Raw genomic sequence first — 26,881 nt, 5'->3', positions numbered from 1 at the left:
TTCTTTCAATTAATTTTATTGAGTAGCCAAATCTGATAAATTAGCACAGATAAAATAAGCATTTGCATGTGTTACAAATGACTTTTTACAGGAATAAAACAGTGAAAATTACAAACTGTAAAAAGGAGGACAAGTAAATCCTGTCTCAAATTCAGAAGGGGCAAGATTTATAACTTCATACTGAAGATCAAATGTTTGAGTTCAGAAAACAAAGATTTAATATTACAATATTATACACGACTTTACAAAATTAAATTTACTATAAGGATTACATCCATAATAGTAAACAGAACCTTAAAATCACATTTAATGGTCCCTTATTTAACAGCCATTCTGCATCTTTGATTAAATTCTGTTAAGAAATTAATTCTAAATAAAAGTGAATCATTCTAGTTATTGCAACACAGTCTATGTGGACTTAGACTCAAATATATTAAATTAAAAACGATAATGAAAGCAAAGTAAAATGGATGGTAATGTTGGCTGAACACTAATGTGTCAAATACAGAAATAGTTTTAAAAAAAAGGTCTTCAACTAGAAAAATAGAGTACATTTGCAGTGGTAGAGTTGTCGTGCTGAGATCTATCTATCAGAGCCACTCTTGCCTATTTTTGTAGTTCATCTTCAGTGTCCTCATTTTTCAATTGTAGGTAAAAATGACACATCATAGGTAGTTTGTGTGTTCATCTGCCCTGTATTGCCCTTACAGCAAAACAAGGTGAACCAGCAGGCTTTTCCCACTGTGAGGGAATAAACTAATGAAGTTCAATACAGAATTTCTTCCAAAGTGAAGAGAACTCCAAGAGGGTTCATCTGATTCTTGTTTATAATGTTTTGCTCTGTAAAACTTAGGGACTCTAATTCAAAGTTGTTAATTGCCACAACAACTGACATCTTTAGCCATTAGTTTGGTGTACATAAAGCAATGAAGCCATCTCCAACATTTATGTTTTTTAAAAAAAATAAGGGCTATAGTAGCAAAATACAGCCATAGTAAGAAACAGACTTTGGGTGGGCTGTTAGATGCAAGGATGATTTTCAACATCTCAGTGATAATATACCCAAAACACAAGTTTTAAGTCATAACCTATGCAAGTGCATAGCTTCAATTGAGGATTTAAATGAAGAGACCCCTTTCCCCTGGAAAAAAAAAAAATCAGACTGTCAAAACTTAAAAAAACCTCTTCACTATGACTAGAAACTGTGCAATTCTCTGAAAAGCTGTTCAAGTAAATATACTCCTGTTTGCTATGGAGACAGCAGACAGGGGAGCTTAAATTGGTTCTATAATAGTCTTTTCATGCTATTTTAGACATTGTTCTGAACTTTAGCTTCTTGTGCTCAAGCGACAAGAACAATTTCCCCAAAGAAACTCCTCCCCTGAAGTAAGGCAACTCCTGACAATCACGTGCAGCTACAGCCTGAAATGGTAGCAAATGGTTACCCTATGATGTCCTTTGACATCTGTATCACAAAATGTAAGTTAACTAGCCTAATCACAGTACATGTTTGACCACTTAGAAGTGTTTTACCTGTTCAAGTTACTTGCCCCAGGATGTCAGTTTTGCAAGACCTTTAAGTTTACCACTATTAAACAAAAAAGCGAACCAAGATTTTTCCATATGAAACACTTTCACGGGCATAGAGATACAGTAACTTAAATACTCTTTATGTTGGTAGCTATCAATGATAGCTTAATCTCCAAAACAGAACAATTATCAATACACTTTTATAAAATGATTTAAATATTTTTGTATATAAATTTTCACTTCAAGTCCAATGTCAATGTAGCTCTGGCAGGGATCCGAGAGTATATTTAAAGCTTTTATTTGATGCACCCTGGCTTTGGATCTAGGCTCATTACACAGCTGCAGTAAAAAAAAAATATTTTGAAAACTTCAAGCATGTCTCAAACCATGAACAACTCTTCAAATGCAATATAATATTTTTGTCTTTGGAAAAATAATTTATTTTCCAATTTTAACGTCAGAATATTCAATGTTGTCTCAAAACATTAGGTTTGAAGTGCCATCATACAAACTCACTTCAGAAACACACTAGATTTTAGGGGCCTCACATTCAGTTAATGTAAACAAGAGCCAAAAGTCTACTAAACTTAAACCAAAAAATCTGAGATAACCTTCCTTGCCCTTCCCCTCCCACACCATTCACAAACAAATTAAAACTATTCCTTTTACTGAAGAAAAACAAAGCTTGCCATCTACCTAAGTCTACTTTTGCTGCTGACTCAGCCACTGACTTTTTAAAATGTGTCTCTGATAGGGCCTGCTCCTCCCCACTCTATTTTTTAATTAGAATACTGACTTATTAAAAGCTTTAACAAATTCAGCCATGTTGTCTGGGTTAAGCTCACCTTTAGTCCTATTAGCCATAATCCAATCCAAGCACTGGATTCTACGCTTCATAAAGTATTTGTTCGTTTCACAATGAACAGTTGTTTCATTGCTACTTTAAGCATTAAGTTGAACACTGAGATGCTCTGTCTGTAATCACTGGATGCACTTAGAAAGAATTTCCCTGCAAATCATGATCAGTATTGTGAGGTTTTATATCTAGCAGCAAAAAAAAAAAAAGCAAAGAGTTACAGAAATATACATTTTGAACAACAAAGAACTCTTTATTTTACAAAATGTATTTCACCTTTTCAGTATTGTCTTTGTAAATGTAATTCATGCCGCAACTACTTACAGTAAAAACATGATTTGCAGCAAATTAAAGGTGCTCAACCAGTTCCAATAGTTTGATTTTTCTTTTAAGGTACAATATTATGTAGTTGCACATTTGATTCTCAGATGTGGTCCTTTATTTGCTTTAGTTTGTTGAAATCACAGTGAGAACTTCTCATCAACTGCCTCAGGCCACAGATTTAATGAAGATATTACAAGCACAATCGTTCTTTACTGCAAAATCTTTCCTTAAAGAAGTGAGCCAAAGGCTAGTGTTTCATTTATTCACTTGCTGCTGTATATGAAGGAGGAATTCATAGTACGATAAGGCTGATTCTGTTCTGTCTTCAATCATATTTTGCAGAAAACTTGATTTCAATGGACTGTCGTCCCTTAAAAATGGAAATATAAGTGTTTGAGTGAAATAAATATTCGCCAACATCTACAGTGCAATGCATTAATGAAGTTACAGGTCAAGTGGCAAGATATTTCAAGAGCTTAAGGACATATGAAAAGACGATCTCAAATAGCCCTTGTGATTAATCCCAACAAGTGCACTTATCAGCATTTATTTCATTTATCTGCCATTTACTAAAGATTGTTCTGTGACATTTAGTCTTTTTTAGTCTGTGGAAATTCTAATTGGAGACAACTCATAACAAGTCATATCTGTTAGGCACAGCATGCACCATTGTTAAAACTTCCATTAAGAAAGTTTGGTATATGATATCCAAATATATATTGTTAAGAGGTTCCTAAAGAAGCACAAAGACTGTTAAAAACCACTTACTTTATTATATATAGTATAGGAAAGAAAGGTCTCTGTTCTCTCAGCCAGGAAATGAAAGCTGTTGTTCTGATGGATTCTGCAGTTTCAAGTTCTGGGAGATGTGTCTAAGAGGCAAAGGGTATCATTAATACATACATGATATTTTTCAGAATAAAACAGAACACTTAAAATAGCCCAACTCTATCCTAATTGGGTATAAAGGAAACCCAGACAGATACATTTTGTGATGTATAGTTTTAGTCTAGTCTCCTTTGAAAGGGCTTGAAACAGTCAAATGCACTAAACTGGTATAAGCAATTGGCTACCAGAATGGTGATGACCAAGCTGTGATCGATAACCTGTTTTGTTGCAGAAACCAAAGGATTTCCCACTAACCCACTGTCCTTACTATTCCCAAGTATTCTCAGTCTGCTCCCACAGTTCTGAGAAACTTAATCATTGCCAGCCTCTTCCTACTGTGCTTTCATGGGAATATCCATAAAGTTTTAGCCTGGAGAAACTCCCAGAGAGGTAACAGAAATTCTTTCTTTCCCTGAGTCTGGATTTATAGTGAATAACAACTAGAGGGCTAATATTTGAATAGTGGTATTTTAGTTCTCGTGAAAATAATATTCTGGTGGCACTGTACAGCTGATGTACAGCAAAGCAAGCACGTACCATGTTCTGTGGTATTGAGCCATAATTTGGAACTCCAAGGACTTGGCTGATAAAGCTCTGCCCACAGTTCTTCCCAATCCACAGAAACAGTACCTGAAAGATACCCAGCAATAACAACATTAATCCAATGCAAAACCAAACCTCAGCAGTCTCCTATGCATTTTGAGTTCTCGGAAAGAACCTGTCGAGTAAATGTGGATACTTCTTAAAATCACCACCACCACACAACTTACAGAGCCAGCGTCCATAAGGTAAGCACCATCCCTACTCAACTTCTCCACTGACAGCTGGAGAATGGGTGGCTGAGGTATTGTTCTATCATTTATGTTAAGAGCTCCCTAAAGGAAAAAGCAGAAAGAAAAACAGTGGTTCACATCTTGATGCATTGAAACAGGCACAACAGAATGTTAAAGAAGAACAGGATGTATTACACCAAATACTGAAGCTGGACCCTTTTCCTCAGTTCAAGTCATACTTCAAGTGCATAATTTACTAATAAAATCTCTTAATGTTTTATTTAGAGAGGGAGTACTTAATCAACTTAATCTCAGTTAATTAGTTCTAGAACTGGAATATCAGATTTGTTATGTACAAAAGATGTGATTTCTAAAATTATTCAGGCTCTTACATAAACATTCTCTCACTGTTCACAGAACTACTTTGACATTTTAAAATAAAGGAAGCTACAGAGGGACAAAAAGTTAAAACATATGTTATACTGTCTTTACGTACATGTGATTTATAGTGCAAGATGACACAAGGCAAAAAGTGAAATAAGTTAGAAAAAAACTTTCCCCATCCATCTATAGCCAGAGCACAGCTTCTCTCCAGAATTCATCAATCCAATCCCAAATAACACATGCATAAATGCAACAAATGGGAAAATATGAAACAGTAAATTTTAGCTACGCAGCTTTAATGTGGAAAACTTGCAAGATTTTTAACACAAATTTATTTTGACATCATAAAAATCTTTGGGACCAAACAGACCATGTAGCAATGCAAATACTCACCTCATCTGTGAGATTATCAACTCTGTACAGACTGGGATGTGTCATAAGCATGAGGTAAACAAGGGGCTGGTTTTTCACTTGACACATGGTAAAAATGCGTTCATCTAAACGTGCGTTCGTCCCAGTTTGAAATGCTTTCTGCAAACAATCAGCATTTAATTTGACCATGAAAGCAAAGTGAGATAAGCTGAATTTAGCACGCCATCTATTGTTTATTTCTAACTTACTTAAAAGTCTTAGAGCTGAGCCATAAGTATTTTCTCAAAATATGGTACTTTACCACTGTTATTTTACTTCTCCATAGTTCTCTTCAGTGTTTCACATACAAATCATACGATTCTCCTTATTCCTATTTCTGGGTTCTAGAACCTACCATGACCGTGCACCATCAATCCTTTCTAGTGAGCACTACAGCCAAGATGAAAACATCTTGAAATATATCTCTTCTAACATACACCTCAAAAATGCTACTTGATGGAATTTAAAAGAGTAAATATTGTAGCAGTTTACAATTGGCTTCAATGTGAATCTTAGGTAATTCTGGATTTACAATAAAGATGGAGTCCTGGCTTGCTGGGACAAAAAACCCAGCTATAACTGAAACAAGGGCTCGCTCCTCCCACTTGATTGGGTCAAATGCTTATACAGTCTTGTACATGAAAAAGCTCAAAGGTCATTATGAACATGCTACTAGCAAAATGCTGGTTAATCCTTATCAAGAGGTACAAATCAGAAAATTCTCTCTAGAACAGAAAGACAGCTTGTCCAACACTTAAAATGACTTCTAGTATAAGTTCAGGGAAATCCAATCAAAAAATACTTACGTTGAGCAAATATTGTGAAATGCTTTAAACCTTTTGCAAGAGCAGCCAGCTCTCTTAATCCACACTGAACTGCTGTGTGGCTCTACATTTCCAGAAATGCACAAAAATTAGATTCTTGAAAAAACACTCTACCAGTACCCTTCCACATTCTCTAGACTAGTCAGTCTTTAATATTTTCCTATTCCCTCGCTTATACCGCTTATACTTTTTGTTTTTATACGCACTTCTAGACTCCTACTTCTCAACTAGATCATTCTCCTTAGTGATATTCTTTAAGCATCTTCTCTATCCCCTGCTCTCCTCTGCAGGCAAGAGCAGAAGGCCCGTCCAATTATTACCGCGATACATTTGCTCCATAAAATTCTCCAAATCCCTCCATTTTTTGTAGCATAACAGACTCCAAGATAAAACACACATGCAGCACATGTAAAATCATGTGTTATCTACCCAGGCCTGAGAAACTATTAAATAGGCTTTGTTCTACATCAACCTTTCAAGTCATCAAGTTCTGGGGTGCAGAGAAATGGAATTGTTATCTTGAGAACTTTATCTTTGCAAGAGGGACCGTTCTCAAATCTGTAAAATATCTCAGTACTCTAATAACAAATTGCAGGAAGGCTGGTTTTATTAAACAATCTAAATCAAGAAACTTCTCAATTTTGAGTCCTACAAAAATACTGAAAGAGAAGATAGATGCTATTTTGTACATCAAAGAAATGTTCTTTTACTTCAGGTTGACATGCCAAACAGACAATCATCCTCTTGCAGGGCTTCCTTTTAACTCTTACCTGTTTTAAGAGTGCCAGTACATAAAGTGGAAAGAGCCGTAGTGAGTAGGGGGCCATGAGACCAGGTTGTTGAATGCTTAGGACTGATGAACGGTAAGCAGATAAAGAATCTATCACTGCATTAACCAAGGCATCCCGAGCATCACTCAAGGTAGCAGAAACGGATCGGTCCACAGCTAAAAAGAGAGTACGAAGCTCAAATAAGAGGCTTTTCCTCCCTTGGTAGAAATACAGTCACATATGTTAACTTTTCTCATTTTAACATATACCTCCATGCACCTTAATAAGCTTTTACTACACTATCGAGGAAGTCAAGCCAAGTGATTCGGAAAAAAAGCCAGGGGCCCATGATGATGCACCAGACTAAGACTAAGTCCAGGTGACTACATACAACTATACTGATACTTTACCTAAGCCAAGCATTAAAAAAAAAAAACCACCTCTTTGGTTTGCAACTTAGAAAGCACTCTTAGAAAGAGAGAATCTTTTCTCCTAATGTTACTTCCCAGAGGATTACTGCTCAGAGCTTTAGGGATATCATCCATACATATCCAAACAAGCTCTTATCACGCTTACCCATATTGGCTAACAGCCCAGTGATGGCTTGTACGTCTGCCCCTAGGTAGACATCACTCAGTGTTGTTACAACAGGTAAGCACATAGTGTGGACACGAATTCGTCTTTCACCTGTAAGAAAAGAAAACTGTAGTCTCCAAACATAACTTTTGTTTTATGAAACAATGCAAGAAATGCCACTGTTTACTCAATAGCAAAAAAATTTTAAGATTTAATCTAATTTATCATACAAGTGGTGAATCAGGCCCTTTCCAGTAGCTTTTAAAAATGGTTAGTTCTCAGTTTCTGGGTTAAGTCTACCTATTTTCAGACCAGAACTAAGTTTCCCAAGAAACTTCTGGATCTGGAAGAAGCAATAACATCAACAACATGCAGTAACACTTCACAGCTGTGACCTTGATATTAGATAAAATAGTTTGTGTAAGTTACTGCAACTGAATTGCAGCTGATAAATGGATACAAAAAGACTCATCTGAATACTGTACTGTTAATGCAGCTAACACTACCTGTGTATCTTACCTTTGCTGGATGTGTACAGGAGAGCTGACTGAAAAGAAACAACTTGCATATCAGTAAGACTCTCTTCTACTGACATTTGCACAGCATATCCCGCATCTGGGTTTACGTTGGGTAATGACAACAAGTCCGTGGATCGTACGAAGAAGTTCCCATGGAAAGTATGAATGGAAAGACCTACAAGATAAGAATTGTATTGAATCAATTTTATTTTTTATAGTCATGAAGTACAGACACCATTTCCACATCTGCCACCACTGTTGGATGGCTCTATATCAGAATGTTAAGATCCTTCTCAATGAAATAAAGTATCTTCAGGAAAGGTAAATATCTGAAACAGACAACTAATCCATTGAATCCACAAAGCGGGAATTTGGAAGTCAAATCAATGCAGAATAGCAGTAAGTCTCCAGACTATAAAAACAGTCCCTTGTTGAAATGGCAGTTGAACAAAATTTCCAGTTTTAACCGTTGTAAAATGGAACTGGGATGCCAGTAAAGATACTGCAAACACAGTCTTTAATAAATGGTCTGATTCCTGGTACTGAATTTTACTTTTCTAATCTTTGTCTTTTAACCATTTAAGCTTACACAACAGCCAAAATGCCAATCAAAATATTCCCAAATAATAGCAAACACCCGCTTCCCCTCCACCCCCAAAAAAATCCAAAAGACTGTGTTCAAACCTTTGGTGCATCTTATCCTCATGACAGCCTCAAACCCAATCTTTCTAGTTAAATACCGTTTCAGTTCCTTTTGCAATTTCTCCACCTGGACAGGGTTGTGTTTATGATGGTAAGACTGGTAGTAATAGACACTACCTGCAGAGTACCTTGATATACAACCTGAAGCAAAAAGAACATACAGTGGCAGAGTGCAGACAGTTGCTGCTATGGTCATTGAATATACCAGTTGAATGCAATATTCCCTTTAATTATGAAACTGTTTACACTTGCAAATAGCTCTGTTACACAGTTACAGACCTGCATACAGAGACATAGATGTAACACAACTATACGTTCAAGTATGTATGTAGTTTCAGGCGTGAAATAATTTTCCATTGGCCTGAAATTACAGGTACTTTGTCACTTGAAAGTTTGGTTAAATGGAGAAAAAAAAAAAATGCTAGTGAAGCTTAGTCTAAAGATGTTTACACTGATGGTTAACAGGCATAAAAGAAGGAAAGTATTTCAGCCACTTATACCAGGATCACAAGAATCCTGACTCACTAAGGGACAATATGAAAACAGCTAGGTTAAGTCAGGAAAGACTGAAAGATTAGATTCTGTTCACTATCACTGCTCATCAAGGATGAATTTGCATCTTGACACACTAGGTTCATTCAAATCAGGTTCGTATACTAAATGTTAATGTAGATTCTATGTATTTGCCAAAAGTACCAGTTACACACCCCCAAACAGCTTAATATGACTTACCTAGAGAAGCCAAGTCAGAATATTGTCCACTAAGAAGAAATAAATCCACTGCAACCTGTTGCCCTGAGCAGTCCAAGGCTAACTTCTTGTAAAAATCAGTCGATGGTGTCAGATGTATGTCCTGTTAATACAATGGAGTATTACAAAATACAAAGGAAATTCAAACAGATTAACACATTTATTGCCTGTTTTCAGGAACACTAATAATTGATACTCCATCACTGATTACAGTGATATCTTAAAAAAAAAATCAGATCATTAATCTGTGTTTATAGTGCTTGGGTTTGTTTTTTTTTTTTATCCTTTCTACTACTTAAACAAAGGAAGGTTAGCTCAACAAGAGAACCACAAAATTAACCCAGAACAGGCAATTCCAGAACCACCTACACATACAGAACAGGGTAGTCAGTTCTCTCAACCTTTTTGCTTTTCTAACCTTTGCGGTTGCTCTTTGGTTTGGCTCTTCTCGTGACTTCAGTGCTCCCATTCCCACAGATGGAAGCTGTGTCTGGAAGACAGAGATTCTACCTCCAGTGGGGGACATCAGTTTAAAGGCAGCCTGTAATGCAGGCCCCAGAGCACTCTGAGTTTCCAGGGACTTGGTAAACATCTGTGGCAAGGTCCTCAACAGATCTTGAATTAGCTACAATTAAGAAAACAAAAGTATTAAGACCAGGTAGTCTTCGGAGTTTTCTTCTTTATAGAGCTGATTGCTGAACATACATAAACACATATTAACACTTCTAATATTAAGGTAGTAAAGAAAAAGCCCTAGCAAAAGTCAAGTACTGTCTTGTTTCAGGTTGGCAGAAGTTTACAATCACACAGATAAATGAAAAGACCTCTTTTTTCTACTTCAAACTTGCCATTTAAACTGTAGGTGTTAAAGAGCATTAAGTAATCCAGAAATTATCAAGCATATCCCAAACTATGTGAATGTCACTAGTTATTTAAGGTAGTTCTTACCTCTTTATTTTCATTTAAATTTACTAATAAGTTTTCTGGCATTGGTATAAATACATCTGGAAGAAAACAAAAAGTATTTATGTTACTTTTTTTAAAAACACATCAGGCTTCCCCCAATTTTATTTGCCAACCATTATATCTATTGAAAAATTTAAACATAATTATGTGGATTTCTTTTTTTTTTCTCATAAGCAGATCTGTGGCTAGAATGCCATGTTAGACTAGCAATTGACAGGGCTGAAGCATAATCAAGACCATTAAGTAAAAACACATAGCGAAGATCTTCTAGAGTTCATTCTGCCCTGCCCTGTAACACACAGGGAAAGGTGACTTGAAATGAAAAGTAGAACAAGCACTGAGCATCAGTCACCACAGAATCTATAGCAAGCTACCAAGCGTCAGTATTTGGGATCATAAGAGAAATCTACATAATTGTACAAATTAAACTAGAAGTTAGGAAGGCTGTCTTCATGTTTTAAGTCATGAACAGCCACAGCATTGCTCAGACATCAGGGGCTTCATAAACAAACAAACATATGCTACTTCTAAAGCCATTACTAGAGAGACTAATGATCTGATCTAGAAACTCCCACCAGATATATCTTATAAAAAGGCTGTCAAAACCAGCAGTCATTAGTAGATCCTAATCATTTATTTCTGCATACCTTCAATATCTGAAACTATAAGCATCTGAGGTTGAGAGAGACCTTCCTGAAGACTGTAGAAATGGATTGTGCTGTCAAATGTTATGAAGCCTATTTTTGTTCTAGTGTTCCCAGGAAGCCTAAAAATGAGACATATGGTGTTCAGCAAGATGAAATTTCTGCAGGTTTTTTTTTTTTAAAAAACATCCACTGCACCTGTCCAAGGTTGTCACCAAGTAGTTAGCTTAGCAGCTACACTGCAACAGATTGACTAAGTCATTTTGGAGGAAAAAACCAAAACAAAACAAAAAAGGAGCTCATAGTAGAGTCACATAGCAGACAAATTTTTTAAGAGGGTAATAAAAAAATGGAAGAAAAGGAGGAAACAAGCTGCAAAATACCAAGCAGCATTTATATAAGTTCAAACAGCATGTATTTTTATACATGTAAAACATGTATAAAACATGTATTTTTTTTATACATGTTAAACAGCATGTAATAAAAATTTATTAGATGTACGCATTCCTTTCAGCAAATACTTATCTAAATTTCAGCTTTTAAAAAATACAGTCTAAAAGACATCATAAACATGATGTTTATTCCTTTTTGGGATTGGTGAAGCAGATAGGAAAGAGCCAGACTGAGAAACAAGCCTTCAAAATTACCTTTTATACCAGTGCAGCTGTGACGGGAAAAAGACTACAGCTTTACACTACATTTTAATACAACATTGGCCATTGCTAGCCACGCTAGGAAATTTCTCTTCTAGACAGGAAGTACTGGCATGTTGATGTCTATCACAAGTTTCATAAGAGGAAAGAAAATAGGAGATTCTAAGAAAAAGGTACTTACAAGTCAAGATTGTCTAACAAGGTCTGGCAGACTGTATTCAAGTATCCTGTCTCTATTGCATTATGAGAGACATCAAACACAAAGAGGTACACAGGTGGTTGAGGTGGACGTAGCTGAGCAAAGAAAAGATTACCTTTAATTTTCACAGTGACATTTATTAGATCGGGTTTATTAATTCCACTGCAAGTTTAAACTCTATTAAAACAGCACAGAGGTGATAGCTAAAACTTCTGAATGGATCTATCTCTTATTGGGTAATTCTAGAATTATAGTTTTCTTCCAGAAGACAAATACCTACATATTCTAAATACAGAAGAACTTCAACATTGTAAATATTTAGAAATGAAGAACTATCTGAAGTTCTTCCCAAGAGTACTCAGATACACCCCTTGAGGCAGCAACTGTTCTACTGAGCCAGAAAGCATCCTCTATATCAAGGTTTTTTCCGACTCCCCCTCTGGAAATAAAACAAAGGAAGAGAACAGCTAAAAGTAAATAAAACCTTACCATGTATTCGGATGGAGCCATAAACTCAATAGTAGCATTCTGGACTTCAGGTCTTTTATGAGGTTCTCCATAAACTCTTGTCACAGGATTATACATGAATTCTTCAGGAACTATGCAGATAAGTTTATATAGTATTACTTCATGCTAGTATTAGCTGTGCTGCATTTTAAAACAAATGCATCAACTCTTTTGTGCCTGTTGGGCAGTGCTTCTTGGAGAACTTACTAGGCAGGGCAGCTACTTTGTCATCTGCTAGGGTACCTTGGGAGACCATGTCAGACTCACTGTGACTTTTTACAAGGGCATGTAGTGATAGGACAAGGGGTAATAGCTTTAAACTGAAAGAGGGTAGATTTAGATTAGATATAAGGAAGAAATTCTTCACTATGAGGGTGGTGAGGCACTGGGACAGGTTGCCCAGACAAGTTGTGGATGCCCCGTCCATGGAAGTGTTCAAGGCCAGGTTGGACAGGACTTTGAGCAACCTAGTCTAGTGGAAGGTGTCCCTGCCCATGGCAGGGGGGTTGGAACTAGATGATCTTTAAGGTCCCTTCCAACCCAAACCATTCTATGATTCTATGATGAGTGACATCACTGTCTTTGCCCACGGGAAACATTTCTCATGTCTCATAGCCCCAGCATGACTGATGACGAACCCTAGTACTGATATGGCCAACAATATTACAGTCTCAAAGGCCAAGGTGGGAAAGGTTAACCTTAACAGTTTAAAGCAATAAGCACATTTTAAACCTACCATCATTCACTCTATAGCACAAATTGCATTTCCATCTCTTTTGGTCTAGAAAGCTGACAAAAGGGTTAATGTATGTCCGGCAGGAACGGCATCTCACAATAGTACTGGAAGTGACCACTGGCAATTGCTGGAAAAGAAAAGCTTCCTGTTTTAAAGTATCACCATGCTACAGCTATCCATCTACAATAACAGCATTATCTACACTGTGCTTCCTGGTTAGGTAGTCAAAGCATACTTGTTGAAGGAAGAAGTATTTCTGCATCCTCACAGCACCCCTACAATTCCTTAATAAGACGACGGGTCAGAACTAAGCTCTAACCTATTTGACTGTGTAGGTTCCCGTTTCAAGCCTCTAAAGTCTTGGATTTTACATTGATGGTTTAAGACCAAGTGCTACACCCAATACAGATCAAAAATCAGAAAAAAACCCCACATCTTTGAAAATTTACTTAAATTGTGAAAAATAACAGTGTTTAAAAGAGGCACTGCTAAATTCACAAAGTCTCCTGGCTATCTGAGGACATCCCAACCCCTTTAACTTTGTAAACTCTTAATTAAGTTTAGAATTAGTACTAGGTTTGGTACAGGAAATCAGTAACTACAACTGATATGTGACAAGATAAAGCTATCTAAGCAATACTGGAATTTAGATGTGTTGCCTTCTGTCACAGTCCGAGTGCTGTGCTGCCTCTAAGCTTCTGGTTTTTTGAGGTTTGGGAGGTTTTTTTGATTAAGAAGTGAGGCTTGAAAGTTTAAAAATGGTAGGGAGAAAAAATTCAGAAAAATTACAATGACCTGTATGGAACAGGGAAATGTCAGTTACCAGGGTAATTCTTCTGGGCCAAGATTAGCCAAAATACTTGACCTTCTTTTATAATTCATTGTCCAGCTCTGGACTTTAATAAAGGCACTGTTGATATTTCAGCATTTAAAGTTTTGAATATTTGTCATACCGATAAGTCTTTGAAAGGATGAAGCAGGAGCCCCAAAGGAAGTTTGGCTTTATTCAATAAGGCCTGAGTTTGAGGAATGTTAGTCAGGGTACAGCGGAACAACCTACATGGAGGACAAAGGGTTATTTTCAGAGGCTTTCAGATAATAAAATGATGATTTCAGTAGTACAGAGCATCCTTTGTATTTTTCTAGAGCTGGTGATGGTGAATTTCCGTTTCCAGATAAAGGATCTTTTCCAACTCTGTCAAATGGTTCTGTTTTAGTCTGAGCTTGACCCACAGTACATACTTGGGAGTTCTTATGTTATTTTATACACATTCTTTATGCAGAACTGAGTGTCACTTTAGCCACTCCAGTAAAAGTTAAGCCTAACAATGTTCAAAGTTGCACCAAATCTTTATATGCTAAGTGTTATTTTGGAATACCATTTTGAGGTGGCCTTATATACAAATCTGAACCAGCGAAGTTCAAGAAGTGGTCTTAAAACTACACAAAAATAGAAAAAACCCCACAGTCATTTCTAGAGACTTCAGAACTCGGTGGTTTCCAAAGTGCAGATGTGCACAGTACTTCTTGCAAATCCAGCCCGGCTTGTTTGTATGAACAACTTCACAAAGACGCTGTTATTTCCTTTGCCTATCATAAAAGGCTCGCAAAGCAGGAGTACCTGGTTATACACAGTTTGGTTGGTCTCCTCAGAGAGATTACTTGAATAACCAACTGCCAGCCTCTTGTTTGACACTCCATTTACTCCATTGTTTTAAATGGTTACTTTCAATACAGAGGTCACTCATGTTTCTGCATTTACAATCTTTTTGGGGTACCTCACTCAAATGAGTTAACTCCTATTTTATATTTTCTCACTCATACTCATTGCCAACTATATTGTAAAGTTTTTGTATTATACCTGTCTATAGCTGCCTTGCAAGCAACGTATTTTTCCTTGTGCTTTCTACACAGATAATTTTCCTCACTTCAAAGCTTAAACCACTTACCGCCTTCATCATAACACAGTGAAGCCTGTTTTCAACGTTTTCTACTCACAAAATTAAGGAAGTATTTTGTGAAAAGTTATGTTTACAAGCAGGAATGTATACTTCTATTTATTTTGATGGATTATAGCAAATGGATAGTCTTACTCAGGATTACAGTTGAGCTTCTGGATGTCTTCATGCAAGTTTGGGACAGGAGCCTTCAAGAGGGTCGTAGGAAGAATATTTCTTTCTTGAAGAAGATTCACAGGTCGTAATCCTTCTTGCTGTAGACTCAGGCCACCCATAGATGCAGTTAAGTGATTAGTGCCCAGGGCAGGCTAGAGTCAAATGAAATTTCAGCAATTAACACCAATTATTTGGATGAAACCCACAGTTAGTTTAAAAAGCAAACATATTTCCCTTTTTCGTTTTGTTTGTGTATTAACTGCCATTGTATTACAATGATATATTTAGAAATACTACTTGTTACATAAACTTGGACTTAGGCATGTAACATAATAGACATAAAAATTAGCATACATTTGCTACAAAGCTCTTGAAATACAGAGGCTCAGCTGGCAAAAGTGTTGGTCAGTTTGCTTTGAAAGTTCACAGAAAAAAAACCCAAATACTTCAGCTAACAATAGCAACCAAGAAAAACATGCCAAAAGCAGCTGAAAGTTTTAACAGAAATATTCTGAACAGATTCGAGGACAGCACACTTCAGAAAGAGCTGGCACACAGCTTTTCCAAACTGTTCTCAAGGCATCAGCAAAAGCATTAATTTCAGGCTACATCTATCATCTTGAACAAATGGCACACCAAACAGGGAACCACAGAAGCAGCACCCCATAGATGCACAACACACACCAATCGTCACTTTTCTTTACCCACACGCACCATGGGTAGTACAGAGATAAAAAACAGACAATCTTTACCTGGTGGAAATGTTTTGATCCATCTGGATATTGCAAAGCAGATGCTTGCATTCCTGGTGCTCCAGGTGGAGAAGTATTTTGGTAGCCTGGAGGTAAGGTAGGGTAAGAATACCCAACACTTCTATTCATCTTAAGATTCGGGGGTGCAGGAGAAGGATGTGGAGTTGCTAGAGGCAGAGTAGACAAATACTTGAAATTAACTGCTGAAGAACTGCAGCTTGCTCAATGCATTAATACAGCAGGAGCACTTTTTGTTGTTGTTTAGTTTCTAAGTGTGAACAACTGACAACTGCTGTTAATTTTGCAAAGTGCTCTTAACTGCTTTACCATACTTACAGGCAAAGACATGCTGATTGTCAATGCTTCAAATTTCATATTTAGTTTCAAGACAGACATGGAACAAGTATGTATGTTTGTACATAAATGCCTAAACTTCTATCTTTCCCAGACTCTTAAAAAAAAGTTACATAACAGTAAACATTTTTAATTCCAAAGCCTTACCTGTGAGGCCACCACCTTCTATGGTATCATAGCTGTTTTGGACCACAGACCCATCACCAGCAGCAGATGTAGCATCACCTATTAAGAAAGACAGTCCCAGTAAAAATTTTCACAAGTTACTAAGAAGTTGTAATGAAGTAACTGCAATGAAATCCTACTTGCTGGATGAATATGAAGATTAGCATAGTTTGGATCTACTTTGTTTCTGTCCCAGGACGAAACTGAACTAGATATACATCTTAGCCTCTTCCTCACACACACTTCCCCTGCTGACATGACCTCAGCAAAGGACATTCGTAAAACCCCACATCTTTTTCAAGGAAAACAAAAGTCCCTACACTTTGGGTTGAATGATCTTTTAAGATCGCTTTGGATTAGGTATTCGCCATAACTTCCAAGCTAATATGCAGTAAAGTGTCAGGGGGCACTTCCTCCTCATCAGAGGAAGGGTCCGTAGGCTAGCTGCAGTTTTCAAAGTACCTTGGAATTAAGCTACCAAGTTCCTTGAAGAACTTTTTCCACTGATAATTCACAGAAACGCCAAATTCCCTTCACTTACACACTTAGTCCAGTACTGTTCACCAAACACCAGCAGTTCTGATATGGTCACATACCAGTCAAGATATAAATTCCAGCGGAGATAAGAAAAACCTTGAAATTGAGAGAGTGCTGCCAAAGGACAGCTTTTTGTAAGCTAACTATGTCTAAACATACAAAACCAATTATCTATTGCTAAGGAGAAGTAGGTACTCAATGTACTTTTTATTATCATTACAATCTTCAAAGATGACCCAATGAAAGGAACTTACATTACACGCTGAATCTTGCTAGTACGCAGCAGTCAACCTACTTCACAGACTAAACATTTCTATCTCTCCAGGGCCCTGGAAATGTTTCTCTTCATTACGAAGAAACGACTTTCTAAGCGAAAGCAGTTTCTAATGCATTTCATATGTTCAAAACTAAGCTAAATCTGAATATACTATTCTTGTACTCACACAGCTACTGCATACAAGAAACTGTCAATCTGAACATGCAAGGAACCAACAGTTTTGACAGAACAAACTATGTATGTAAAAACAAAACTGCTAGCTACCACACGGCCCCATCTAGCATGGGTACTAAATGCCATACAGCTGCAGGTCTGTTTGATACAGAGCCCTGATGAGTTCTTAAACAATGGCATATTTGTGCAGGGCCCACAGGAGACAGAGAAAGTCAGATATCTGTCTTCAACAGCTGACGCTTAACAGTCTCTACTAACAACCTTCAGAAAATGAACAAATCCAAGATAGGCATTTCAGTGATTTTACACAGAGGAGGAGAATAAGGTACAGCTACGTAAACAGGCAAGGAATTGCAGGGTTCACATTTTAGCTCCCCCTGCAGAATAAAACAATACAGGAAGTTATACACAGATTATGTCCTCCACAGCAGTCAAGGATGCAGAGAAATCAGAATTTCAGTATCATTTTAGAACACTAAAAATAAAACAAGAGATGGCAACTATGAGAGACAGGGACATGTTAAACAGCACTTTGACATCTATTTTGAAGTGTTAACCGTTCTTATTTTGTTAAGAACTGTCAACAATAAATATTTTACTTCCTTCCAGGTCCTTACATGCTCCTTTCAGATAAAGTTACGCTGTATTAGTATCAATTTTACTATTTGAGTGTCTAATAGAACAGTGTACTTTAAAGGTTGCATATTGGAGCAAGCTATAATGTTCAAATTCAACAAAAAGAGCAAATTATTTCTTACCTTCTCGATTTGCAGCTGAATTTAGCAGAGGCTGTGTATTAGGTGGTCCTGCTATCAGCGTTGATGGCCTAATTAAAGGTGGACCACCAACTGGTGGAGGTCCTAAAGGTGGCCTTGCAGGAGGGTGGAGTGGAGCTAAAGGCTGAGTCACTGGTGGAGGTGCAGATCCTGTAAAGAGATTAATTTTTAGGAGTTGTTTAACCCAGCTGAAAAAGTCACAAAAGTTTTGTTACAAAACCACACAGATTGAGCTCTAAATATTCCTCTTATTCAAATGATAAACAGCATGAGATACAAATCCTACAATGCGTGTAGAAGGTTTCACAACTTCAGATTGTTTCTGTCATGCTCTTCTCCTGTCACGCTCATACTGGATTCCTGTAGCTATTATCCACAATTTCTTTCAGCTTTTTGTTGCTACTGTTGGTAAGAATTTCAAGAGGTACAGAAAGCATCCCGACTTCGATTACTAAGTCTGGACTTTATATAAAGTTATAGTACAGCCCCATATTACACAGAGAATAATGAAGTAGTAAGAGTCTAAACAGACTCCTGACAGGATGCTCATCTTCCACTTCAATAATCTGATGCAAAACAGCAATGTACAGATTCTATAGCTACTAAAATTACTTGGGAAAAAGATTTCACTTGGGAAAGCATCAGCAATGTGCAGTTTGAATAAACTTGCTCTTTGAGTGTGAGGTGTTTTGCTCTGAAACGTTTAACCCTCCATGTTAAAAGCCACAGGGAAGTTTTTAATTGCTTCTATTTTAAAATTCTAGGACTTTCTCAAGCCAAGACATTTAGAAACCCAATTGCTTTTCTTCGCTTCAAATAATGCCAAATCCTAAGAGCACTTCCACTCCTTTGTTCCCTATTATTCCAGCAGACCAGTATAACTGCCCTTTAACTCCAGGAGGACACCAATGTGTTTTAATACAAAAGTTAGCCTTTCAAAAGATAAGGCCAAATTGTCCAGTATCACCAGGTCTCAACACGGTACAGAAGCCTGTAAGCCATACACAAAAGTACACTGACGAATTCCCCACCACACAAAATATGCCACTTCATGAGCCTGCACAGCATGGTCACTTTCAAGGGAGGAGGGAAAGAAAAAAAGGAAGGGAAAAAAAACCCCAATCACATTCAGTGAAGTTATCTGTTTGTTCACTTAGTGTTCAATACTGCAAAGCTAATTAATAATTGCCATATGCAAGCAACACTGTCACAGAACTTGGAAGAGATTCTGTGTCTGAGAGGCTGTCCGAAGTTAGCCATGCAGGCAGGGAGCTGGCAGACCTTTGTTCTAAGAATGAGCATGATCACCAAATGAGCTAAATTAATTTTAAAAGTGATCACTGTTCTACAAAAAACTACCAGGGAAATTGCTCAGGAGGATTCACCGTTGAATGGATGTAAGAATTCTCTTATTCCAGACATTCGCTCTCATGTCATATGCCACCTTCCAAAATTTCTCAGCATTTTCCTCACTAACTCCAAAGTACTAATTGTTTATTCCAATAAACTGCCAGAAATAGTTTCATAAATTCTGTGAGCTTAAGACAGTTTGCTGTCTTAACAAATAACAAAAAACTAGCATCAAGAAAAATCTCTAATGAGGCTAAAAGCACTTCACAAGAACAAATATTTGCTTTAACATTTAAAATATTTCTGTATGTAACTCCTATTTGCACATTCAGTTAGAAAAACCTCTATAACAGGAAACAGCAGTTTGGCAAAGAGAAACTTGAGTATTAACTTTGTTTCCATAATAACCACAAGTTGCATAACAGAGCTATCTAGTGTTAGAAAAGCTTTTTGCCACTGCGCATACCGGCACACAAGTGGCAGAAACAGAAGTCTCATGCTTTCAGAGTACTTTCTAAAGACTGACAATTATTATTGGATAATGAAAATTACAAGTTTGGAGGAAGGAAGCTTTCCATTGAACTGGGCTCTATTTCAATGGCACAGAAGGCTTTTCAGTTTTCTTTCCAGGCTGTGCTCAAGTTGTTTGCATCAACCTGACTGAGGCTGTTCAGAGAACTACCTGAATCAAGTGATTAACAGAAAGGCTAACAAGTTTTAAACTGCGAAAGACTACCCTCAATAAACAGGACTACAGTTTTCAACCGTGAAGTCCCAAAGTCCCCACTTGACTGAAGCATGCCAATGCTCCAACAGCCACCCCAAGGAATGGTGAAGGTCACAGAAACAGCAGTACCCACAAACAGCTTTCCAAAACAATGAGACACCATTCAGCAGACACCTGCTTCAGCCAGCTGAAATGCCTAACCCGCACGCAGAACTTCCATTTCTAATCCAAAGAAACCATCCCAATATTTGTGACATGCATTTTCTCAAAGTATCTGCTTTGACAAGCTCGTCCCACAAGCAAAATGCCGCTGCAGAGTAAATTCTACATTCTTTTTTTAAAAAGGATGCTGAGAAATGGGCGTTAGCAAAATATCAAAAAGTTATGGTTACCTGGCTTCATATAGCTGTTCTGAAGCGGAGGACCTCCCGGAGAAGCAGCATATTGGTAACTTCCTGGAGGATTTGTATTTCCTGATAACGACGACGGTGGCTGAGCGGACCCTGTCCCCGTCATGTGAGCCAAATGGCTTGTTTGAGACCCAACTGGCTGACCCACAGGAGTCTGGCTGTACTGCCAGTTTGAAAGCACTGGTGGGCTAGCTCCAGGAGGAAAGCTACCAGCAGATGATATAGCAGCTGAGTTTTGCAATGCAGGCAGCAGCACTTGCGGAACAGGACCTGTCTGTTGTACTGGTGACCCAGAGAAAGGTGCCACTGGTGGCCTATTGAGAGTCTGCCCAGGTCCTTGATAACTATTTAATTGGGAAACATTCTGAGAGCCACTATAGTTATACTGTCCAGAAGACTGATGGGGAGGAACCTTCGCCGGCGCTTGATGCGAATACAATCCTGGAACCGAAGGGCTATATCCCTGGCCATCTGATGAATGCATCAGCTGATTTTGAACAGGACCTGCAAGGAAAAAAAAGCAATAAACTCTTTAGAAAGTCAGTGTTGTGTATCACTTCTGAAAATAAGAGATGTTCCTGGGAATCTCTTTCCTTTGGATTTTATTAGTCTCCATGCCTTTTTTTTTTTTAAACCAACGAGGTGTCAGTGACAGAAGTACTGCTGCAGGGGACATGAATTTGGTAGTATTTTGCTATCAACACTTAGATCTTTGTTTTGGTTTTTTTTTTTTTTTTTTTTTTTTTTTTTTACAGTAGCCTCGCAACCACTAGGCATTCCAGTGCCTGAGCACAATCCATCCTCCTGGACCGAAATTCACACATGATACTATTTCTATCTTCAGAAACACCCAAAAGCAAGCCGACCAAAGAGGAGCGCTCTCCCACACAGCTGGCAGCAGTAGAGTGAGCAGACCGAAAGCGGAAACATCCATTACGTAATAACTCAGTTTCACCTGACGACTGACACCAACTTAAACCTTAGCTTATGGCAAAGACACAAACAGCCAGTTTCAGCGTAGGTCACCATGCTAATTCTCAAGTGACAGAGTCATCTATGAAAGCTTCTGCAGTTAATTTTAGTAAGAAAACTATTCATACACATACTGCTCATGTGAGCAGCCAACTGGTCATGAACATGGAAGGAAGGGTAATTTTATCATAAAATAATTCACCAATCAGGAAAATAAAACTTAATAGGTTAATGGTGCTTTTTATATATTTGTTGGTTGGTATAGCTGAACAAAGTTTTACTCATTTGAAGAAAAAAAATTTAAAAGATTAATAACTCTCCAGACACTAAACAACACTGGCAAGAGCATCATCAGATTTCTACTTTACACTGGGACACAGAGACAGAATACTGTGAGATTTCCAGTGCGATAAGAACTCCATCAAGAAAGTTACTACTACGGGTTGTTCATACCATTGCCAGAAAATGGGCATTCTGAAGGGAGACTATAAATTTTCAAGTTAAGTCCTTCTGAGCAGAATACACTAGATGTGACTGGCTGTGGCATGCACTGACTCCTTAAAAATTACTAAAACGCTTTCCAATGCTGTACCATTTATTTTAGCCAGTCACATTGTGGCTCCCCCACCCCCCTAAACACATCGTTTGAATACTGGAGACATTCCACACACACAGTTAAACATCTGAAAGTAGAAAAGATCCTCTTCATGGTTTAGAGTTAAGATTCCATTCTTTGCGACCCTGTACTATTTTCAGATTTCCAGACTTAGTTAAGATTTGGACAATTTTTTTGAACCTAGATAAGCAAAAGCACTTAATTTTCCAGACCAGAAATCACTTAATTTTCAAAAACATGCCAGAGAGATTAGCCTGGAGAGTGGATATATATTTACCATACAAGTACTGGAAACAGCTGCCAGCAGAAAGAAATCACAGCATTTCATTTAACATTAAAACAAAGATGGCTGGTTTCCTATTGAAGCATTCCGGTTAAATTTCAAAAGGTGCGGAAGTTCGCATTTCCAAGTTAAAATGACTTTCAACTCAGGCATTTTTGACAATAAATTAAGCTAAACACAGAATACATTGAAATACTTAGGACAAATACCACACTGATCATTCAGCTCCTCATTCCCTAGAAAGCCTTAGGCTACAGTTCACAGACAGCTGTTACTTCACTGAATATCATACATATCCACGCTAACTACACAGCCAAGGCAGTACTACAGTGCCAGTGACCTCATCCTCACTGCCTCTGTTATTTGTGCATAAAAAGTACATACCATATTATTCTCCACCCATTAATCTCAATATGCTACTTATCGTTCCGTTAGGAAATCCAGTTATACCCTACTGTCCTTACAATGCTGCTCATAAATCTTAGTAATTAATAATTCTCCAAAAGCAATGGTGTCTAAACAAAAAGCCTGCAAACATGAAAATGCTAACAATTATGACTTGCCTTCAAAAATGACCCTGCAGTGTATCAGATGGGTTTTCAACAATCGATTTACAAAATCCATTGTAAATTAAACTTGCTAACTCTAAGAACGATGAATAATTCTTATGCGATGCCAGGCCTCCTGACTGCATCACCATGTACACTGATACAACATTACTATAAGCCGTATGAAAAATACAGAACAAAGACAAATTAATTTCATTACTTGATTATTCACCTCTGAGCATGACTCTGTAGCCCAGGCAGAAATCAGAGTACTTGGATTGCTCTCTTGCACACTGTTTTCCCTGCTTGAGGGACAAGTTTGACGATAAAGCTATGGAAGCGAGGCGAAACCCCAAACTGACCGACCTGATATTTTCTATGGCACTTTGCATTAAAAATCAAATTCACCACAGCACAATGTTCCAAATTTTAATTTTTATTTTTAAAGTCAGAACCACAACGAAAAGTCTCGATAGCCTACGTGCAGTTCATATTTTCAAGACAAGCCTGCGTAAAGCTGCCAACAAAACTAAAGCAACAGGGCTGAGGGGTGCAAACCCTTTCCAAAGGGCTTCACAGTCCACAAAGACTTCTCAGAACTTGCTCTTTTGCTGCTGCCAGGTACCCATCTTGACCTGACCTCCTTACTGAGGCCTGTCGAGAGCATACAGGCTCTCCAGCATTCCCCAAATGCTCCCCTGCTGGTTTCCTGCGCTGTTCTGTGAAGCCAGGAACTGACAAGGAATTCAGCACAGACTGAAGAGCTAGACCACCTGCATGGCAGCAAAACCACTGACACTCAGAGCAGAAATAAGTTAGTAATACCAGAAAGGCCACCTACTTAACAGCGAAAGACACCTCTACAGGAACACAAGGTAATTTAACATTTCTGAGAAATCAGGAACGGCACTAGAATATATATGAAGGTTGCCGCGTAGTTTTATAAAATGAGGGGTCAAAATATTAGCATGGGAGGCTAGGATTCAAGTCATATTTTCTGCCATACAGAATTTCAGCATCACCTACTCTGAGTCAGTTACTTAGTACATCACTTTCACCAGCTGCAACCTTTCCAACCTCCAGGGAGATGCAAGGACAAACACACTGAAAAGCTGCATGGGATCCCAACCGAACTGCCATGGGATCGGTCACCACCAGTGCCCACTTCAGCTGACTTTGACCCACTGGTCTCCAAGCACACGGAGAGCTGACCAAACCCAATAGCTTCTAAAGCATCCTATGACCTCAAAGTGCCATGCTAAGATATCAGATGAGGAAAGCAAAACACTTCTAAAATAATTGTTTCTCCTTCTTGTCTGCACTTCAGATCTATTAACTGGAAAGCAAATAGTAACCTGCAGTTAAATGAATACAGAACACCGATCCTATTAAAAGAAAAACACAAATGAAGCAGAGGAAGGTTGTCACCAAGCAACCCGATGCTCTGTGCTACACAACTTCCCGGGCAGCACACGGTGCTGCTGTGACAACGTACTGCCTTCGCTGGACACGCGAGCTTGGGGAGTTACCTGCAAACAGTAAAGCAAGCAACAAGTTGAGGGGAAGAGCTGAGAGCTATATAACAATTTATCACACTGTTGACAGCTTGCTCTCCTCATAGACCGCTGCAAGTATCACAACAGTACTCTCAGTACGCTCCAGACTGTTTTAAAAATATTTTTACTGTAAAGGTCCAGGATCACAGCACCTTCTCAACATATATTTTAAACAATGCTAAGAATAGTCCACGCTTGAATAATCTAATTTATTCAAAAGGCCAGCAACCCAAACCTTATCTCTAACATACCGTAACAACTGTTTATTTTTATTACCTTGTATTTGCTGAACTCTAAATTTCAGTTCTTTGTTTTTCATACACCTGACAGCCAGGTAGCCTGAAATTCCTCCCCCTCCAACTGCCTCCCCAGAACTTCCACTATGTGCTTAATGTACTACAGAGGAATCAGCAAACATAAAGCGATGCCAGTCTGTAAATCATCCTACTCAATTACTCCGATAGCTAACGTTCTCTTTGTACATTCTCTGCTCAGACCGTAAGCTCTCCAGAATACAGGCTGTCTCTTCAGACTGTATTCATACGCTTCCCACTTTCTTGACCCTATATGCAGCTATACAGTTGTTTGTAAAATGTCATTTTGCAGATGACTTTGAGAAAAAGTAATAAGCACGCTGTGAAGGAGGGGGAAGACAAGTCAAACCATTTAATTACTCATACATAAAGCAGAAAAATCAAAAGATCTCATTATAACTGAATTGCTTATGATGCAGCACAACTACTGAAACACACAAGCGTATAATTAAGGAACCAAGTACGGAGGATGCTGTCTGTATATGCGACATCAGGAAATACTTCCAACAGCACAGATTTCCACACTTGCAAAGAAAACAGATGCAGAGACAAGGCTCACCTTGTATTTCTTTCTTCCTAGCTTAAAAGGCTGGCTAGTAGTTGTTCAGTTTCAGTTTCAATATCTCATTTAAAATATATATATATATTTTGAGGGTAAGAAAGTCACCAAGACTTTCCCAGATCGTAGCACATGCAACAAGATCATATCGGTTTTACACAAATTACAAGATAAAAAAAAAATTCCCGCTGCGGTGCGGCCTGTGCTCAGCCAGCCCCCGCCAGCCACAGCCAGGGTGCCACATGTACAGCTCCGTTCCAAAGGGTCAGAGGCTCAGACCGCTGCCCCGGCTCTGTCACCGTCGGGGCTACGGGCTGAAGTGACGTCCAGAGCGGCTCCGGCCGCACGTTCTACCTAGGGAGCGTGAGCACAGGTCTTCCGAAAGGCGCTTCTGGCAATTTATAAGCCGAGGGCTTATGAACATACACGCACAGATATACTCAGGGATACTTTTGCCATGAAAAAAGGCTGAAGATTTATTTTGCCTGGTAAACGGCTCTGCATTTTCCCCAGCACGGCTTTCGGCAGGACACGCTCCCCCAGCGATCCCCATCGGCCTTCACCTCCCAACCGGGGAGCCGGCCGCCCGCAGCCATCGCTCCACCCGCACCCGTGTCCTCGCACGGACCGGGTGACGCTCCCGCGGGGGGGGTGACAGAAGCAGTCAGTCACCGCTACCTTTTTTTTTTTTTTTTGGTCCCCAATTCAGCTGCGCTTCCCCTCAGGACGCCGCGTGTCCGGGGTGCGGTGAGGGCAACGCTGGAGCCGGGCACAGACCTGTCGTCCCCGGGGCCCCCGCCCGCTCCTACGGGCTTTAACTCAGCGAGCCGAGCAGCTAACACACCGGGAGCACCCGCGGCCGCCGGGTCCCCCGCTCCCGTCACCCCTCCTCCCCGCCGCTGTGCCCGCGGGCACCGGCCCGCTCCCCTGCGCCGCCGGCCGAGGCCTGTCCCGCTAGCACCGCAGCACTGGGGAGAACGGGCGCAGGGCGGCCTAGGCCCGGGGGAAGCGCCGCGGGGCGGGAGCCGCCCCCCCTAGGCCCCCTCCCCGCGGCCGGGCCCCGCGGCCCTCTACCGCCACCGAGGCGGCCCGACGCCGCGCTCACCGTTGCTGTAGGGCTGCTGGCCGGCACCGTTCTGGCTGGGGTAGCCGGCGGGGGGCCTGGCGGGCTGGGCCATGGCGGCGGGCTCGGCTGGGCTCGGCTCGGCTCGGCGGTGCCGCCCGTCTGGCGGCGCCCGGCCCAGCTCGGGGGAGAAGGGGAGGGACGGCCCCGCACCGGAACTACCGGGCGGCGCGCGCAGGCGCACTGCGTACACGTGGCACTTCCGGGAGCGGCGCGCTGCGGCAGTGGGCGGAGCCTGGCGCCTTAAGGGGGCAGGGGCAGGG

At 39.4% G+C, this 26,881-nt stretch overlaps 1 protein-coding gene across 1 annotated transcript; it reads right to left on the bottom strand.

The window, feature by feature from the left end:
- On the bottom strand, window positions 1–26,782 carry SEC24A (SEC24 homolog A, COPII coat complex component). Its single transcript, XM_072872032.1, has 23 exons — window positions 26,601–26,782; window positions 20,630–21,151; window positions 18,143–18,310; window positions 16,379–16,456; window positions 15,878–16,044; window positions 15,105–15,277; window positions 13,965–14,067; window positions 13,012–13,138; window positions 12,258–12,367; window positions 11,751–11,863; window positions 10,920–11,038; window positions 10,255–10,310; window positions 9,725–9,931; window positions 9,289–9,409; window positions 8,539–8,697; window positions 7,856–8,029; window positions 7,337–7,447; window positions 6,761–6,936; window positions 5,149–5,286; window positions 4,369–4,473; window positions 4,136–4,228; window positions 3,479–3,582; window positions 1–3,080 (listed from the first exon to the last, which is right to left on the bottom strand). Exons 1-23 carry the CDS (start codon window positions 26,671–26,673, stop codon window positions 2,966–2,968), a joined length of 3,312 nt encoding a protein of 1,103 aa, XP_072728133.1. The 5' UTR covers window positions 26,674–26,782; the 3' UTR covers window positions 1–2,965.
- Between the last annotated feature and the right edge of the window lie 99 nt (window positions 26,783–26,881).

The sequence above is a fragment of the Ciconia boyciana genome, chromosome 9 (assembly GCF_034638445.1).
Source record: "Ciconia boyciana chromosome 9, ASM3463844v1, whole genome shotgun sequence".
Lineage (NCBI taxonomy): Eukaryota > Metazoa > Chordata > Aves > Ciconiiformes > Ciconiidae > Ciconia > Ciconia boyciana.
This window is presented reverse-complemented; position numbering and strand designations above follow the sequence as displayed.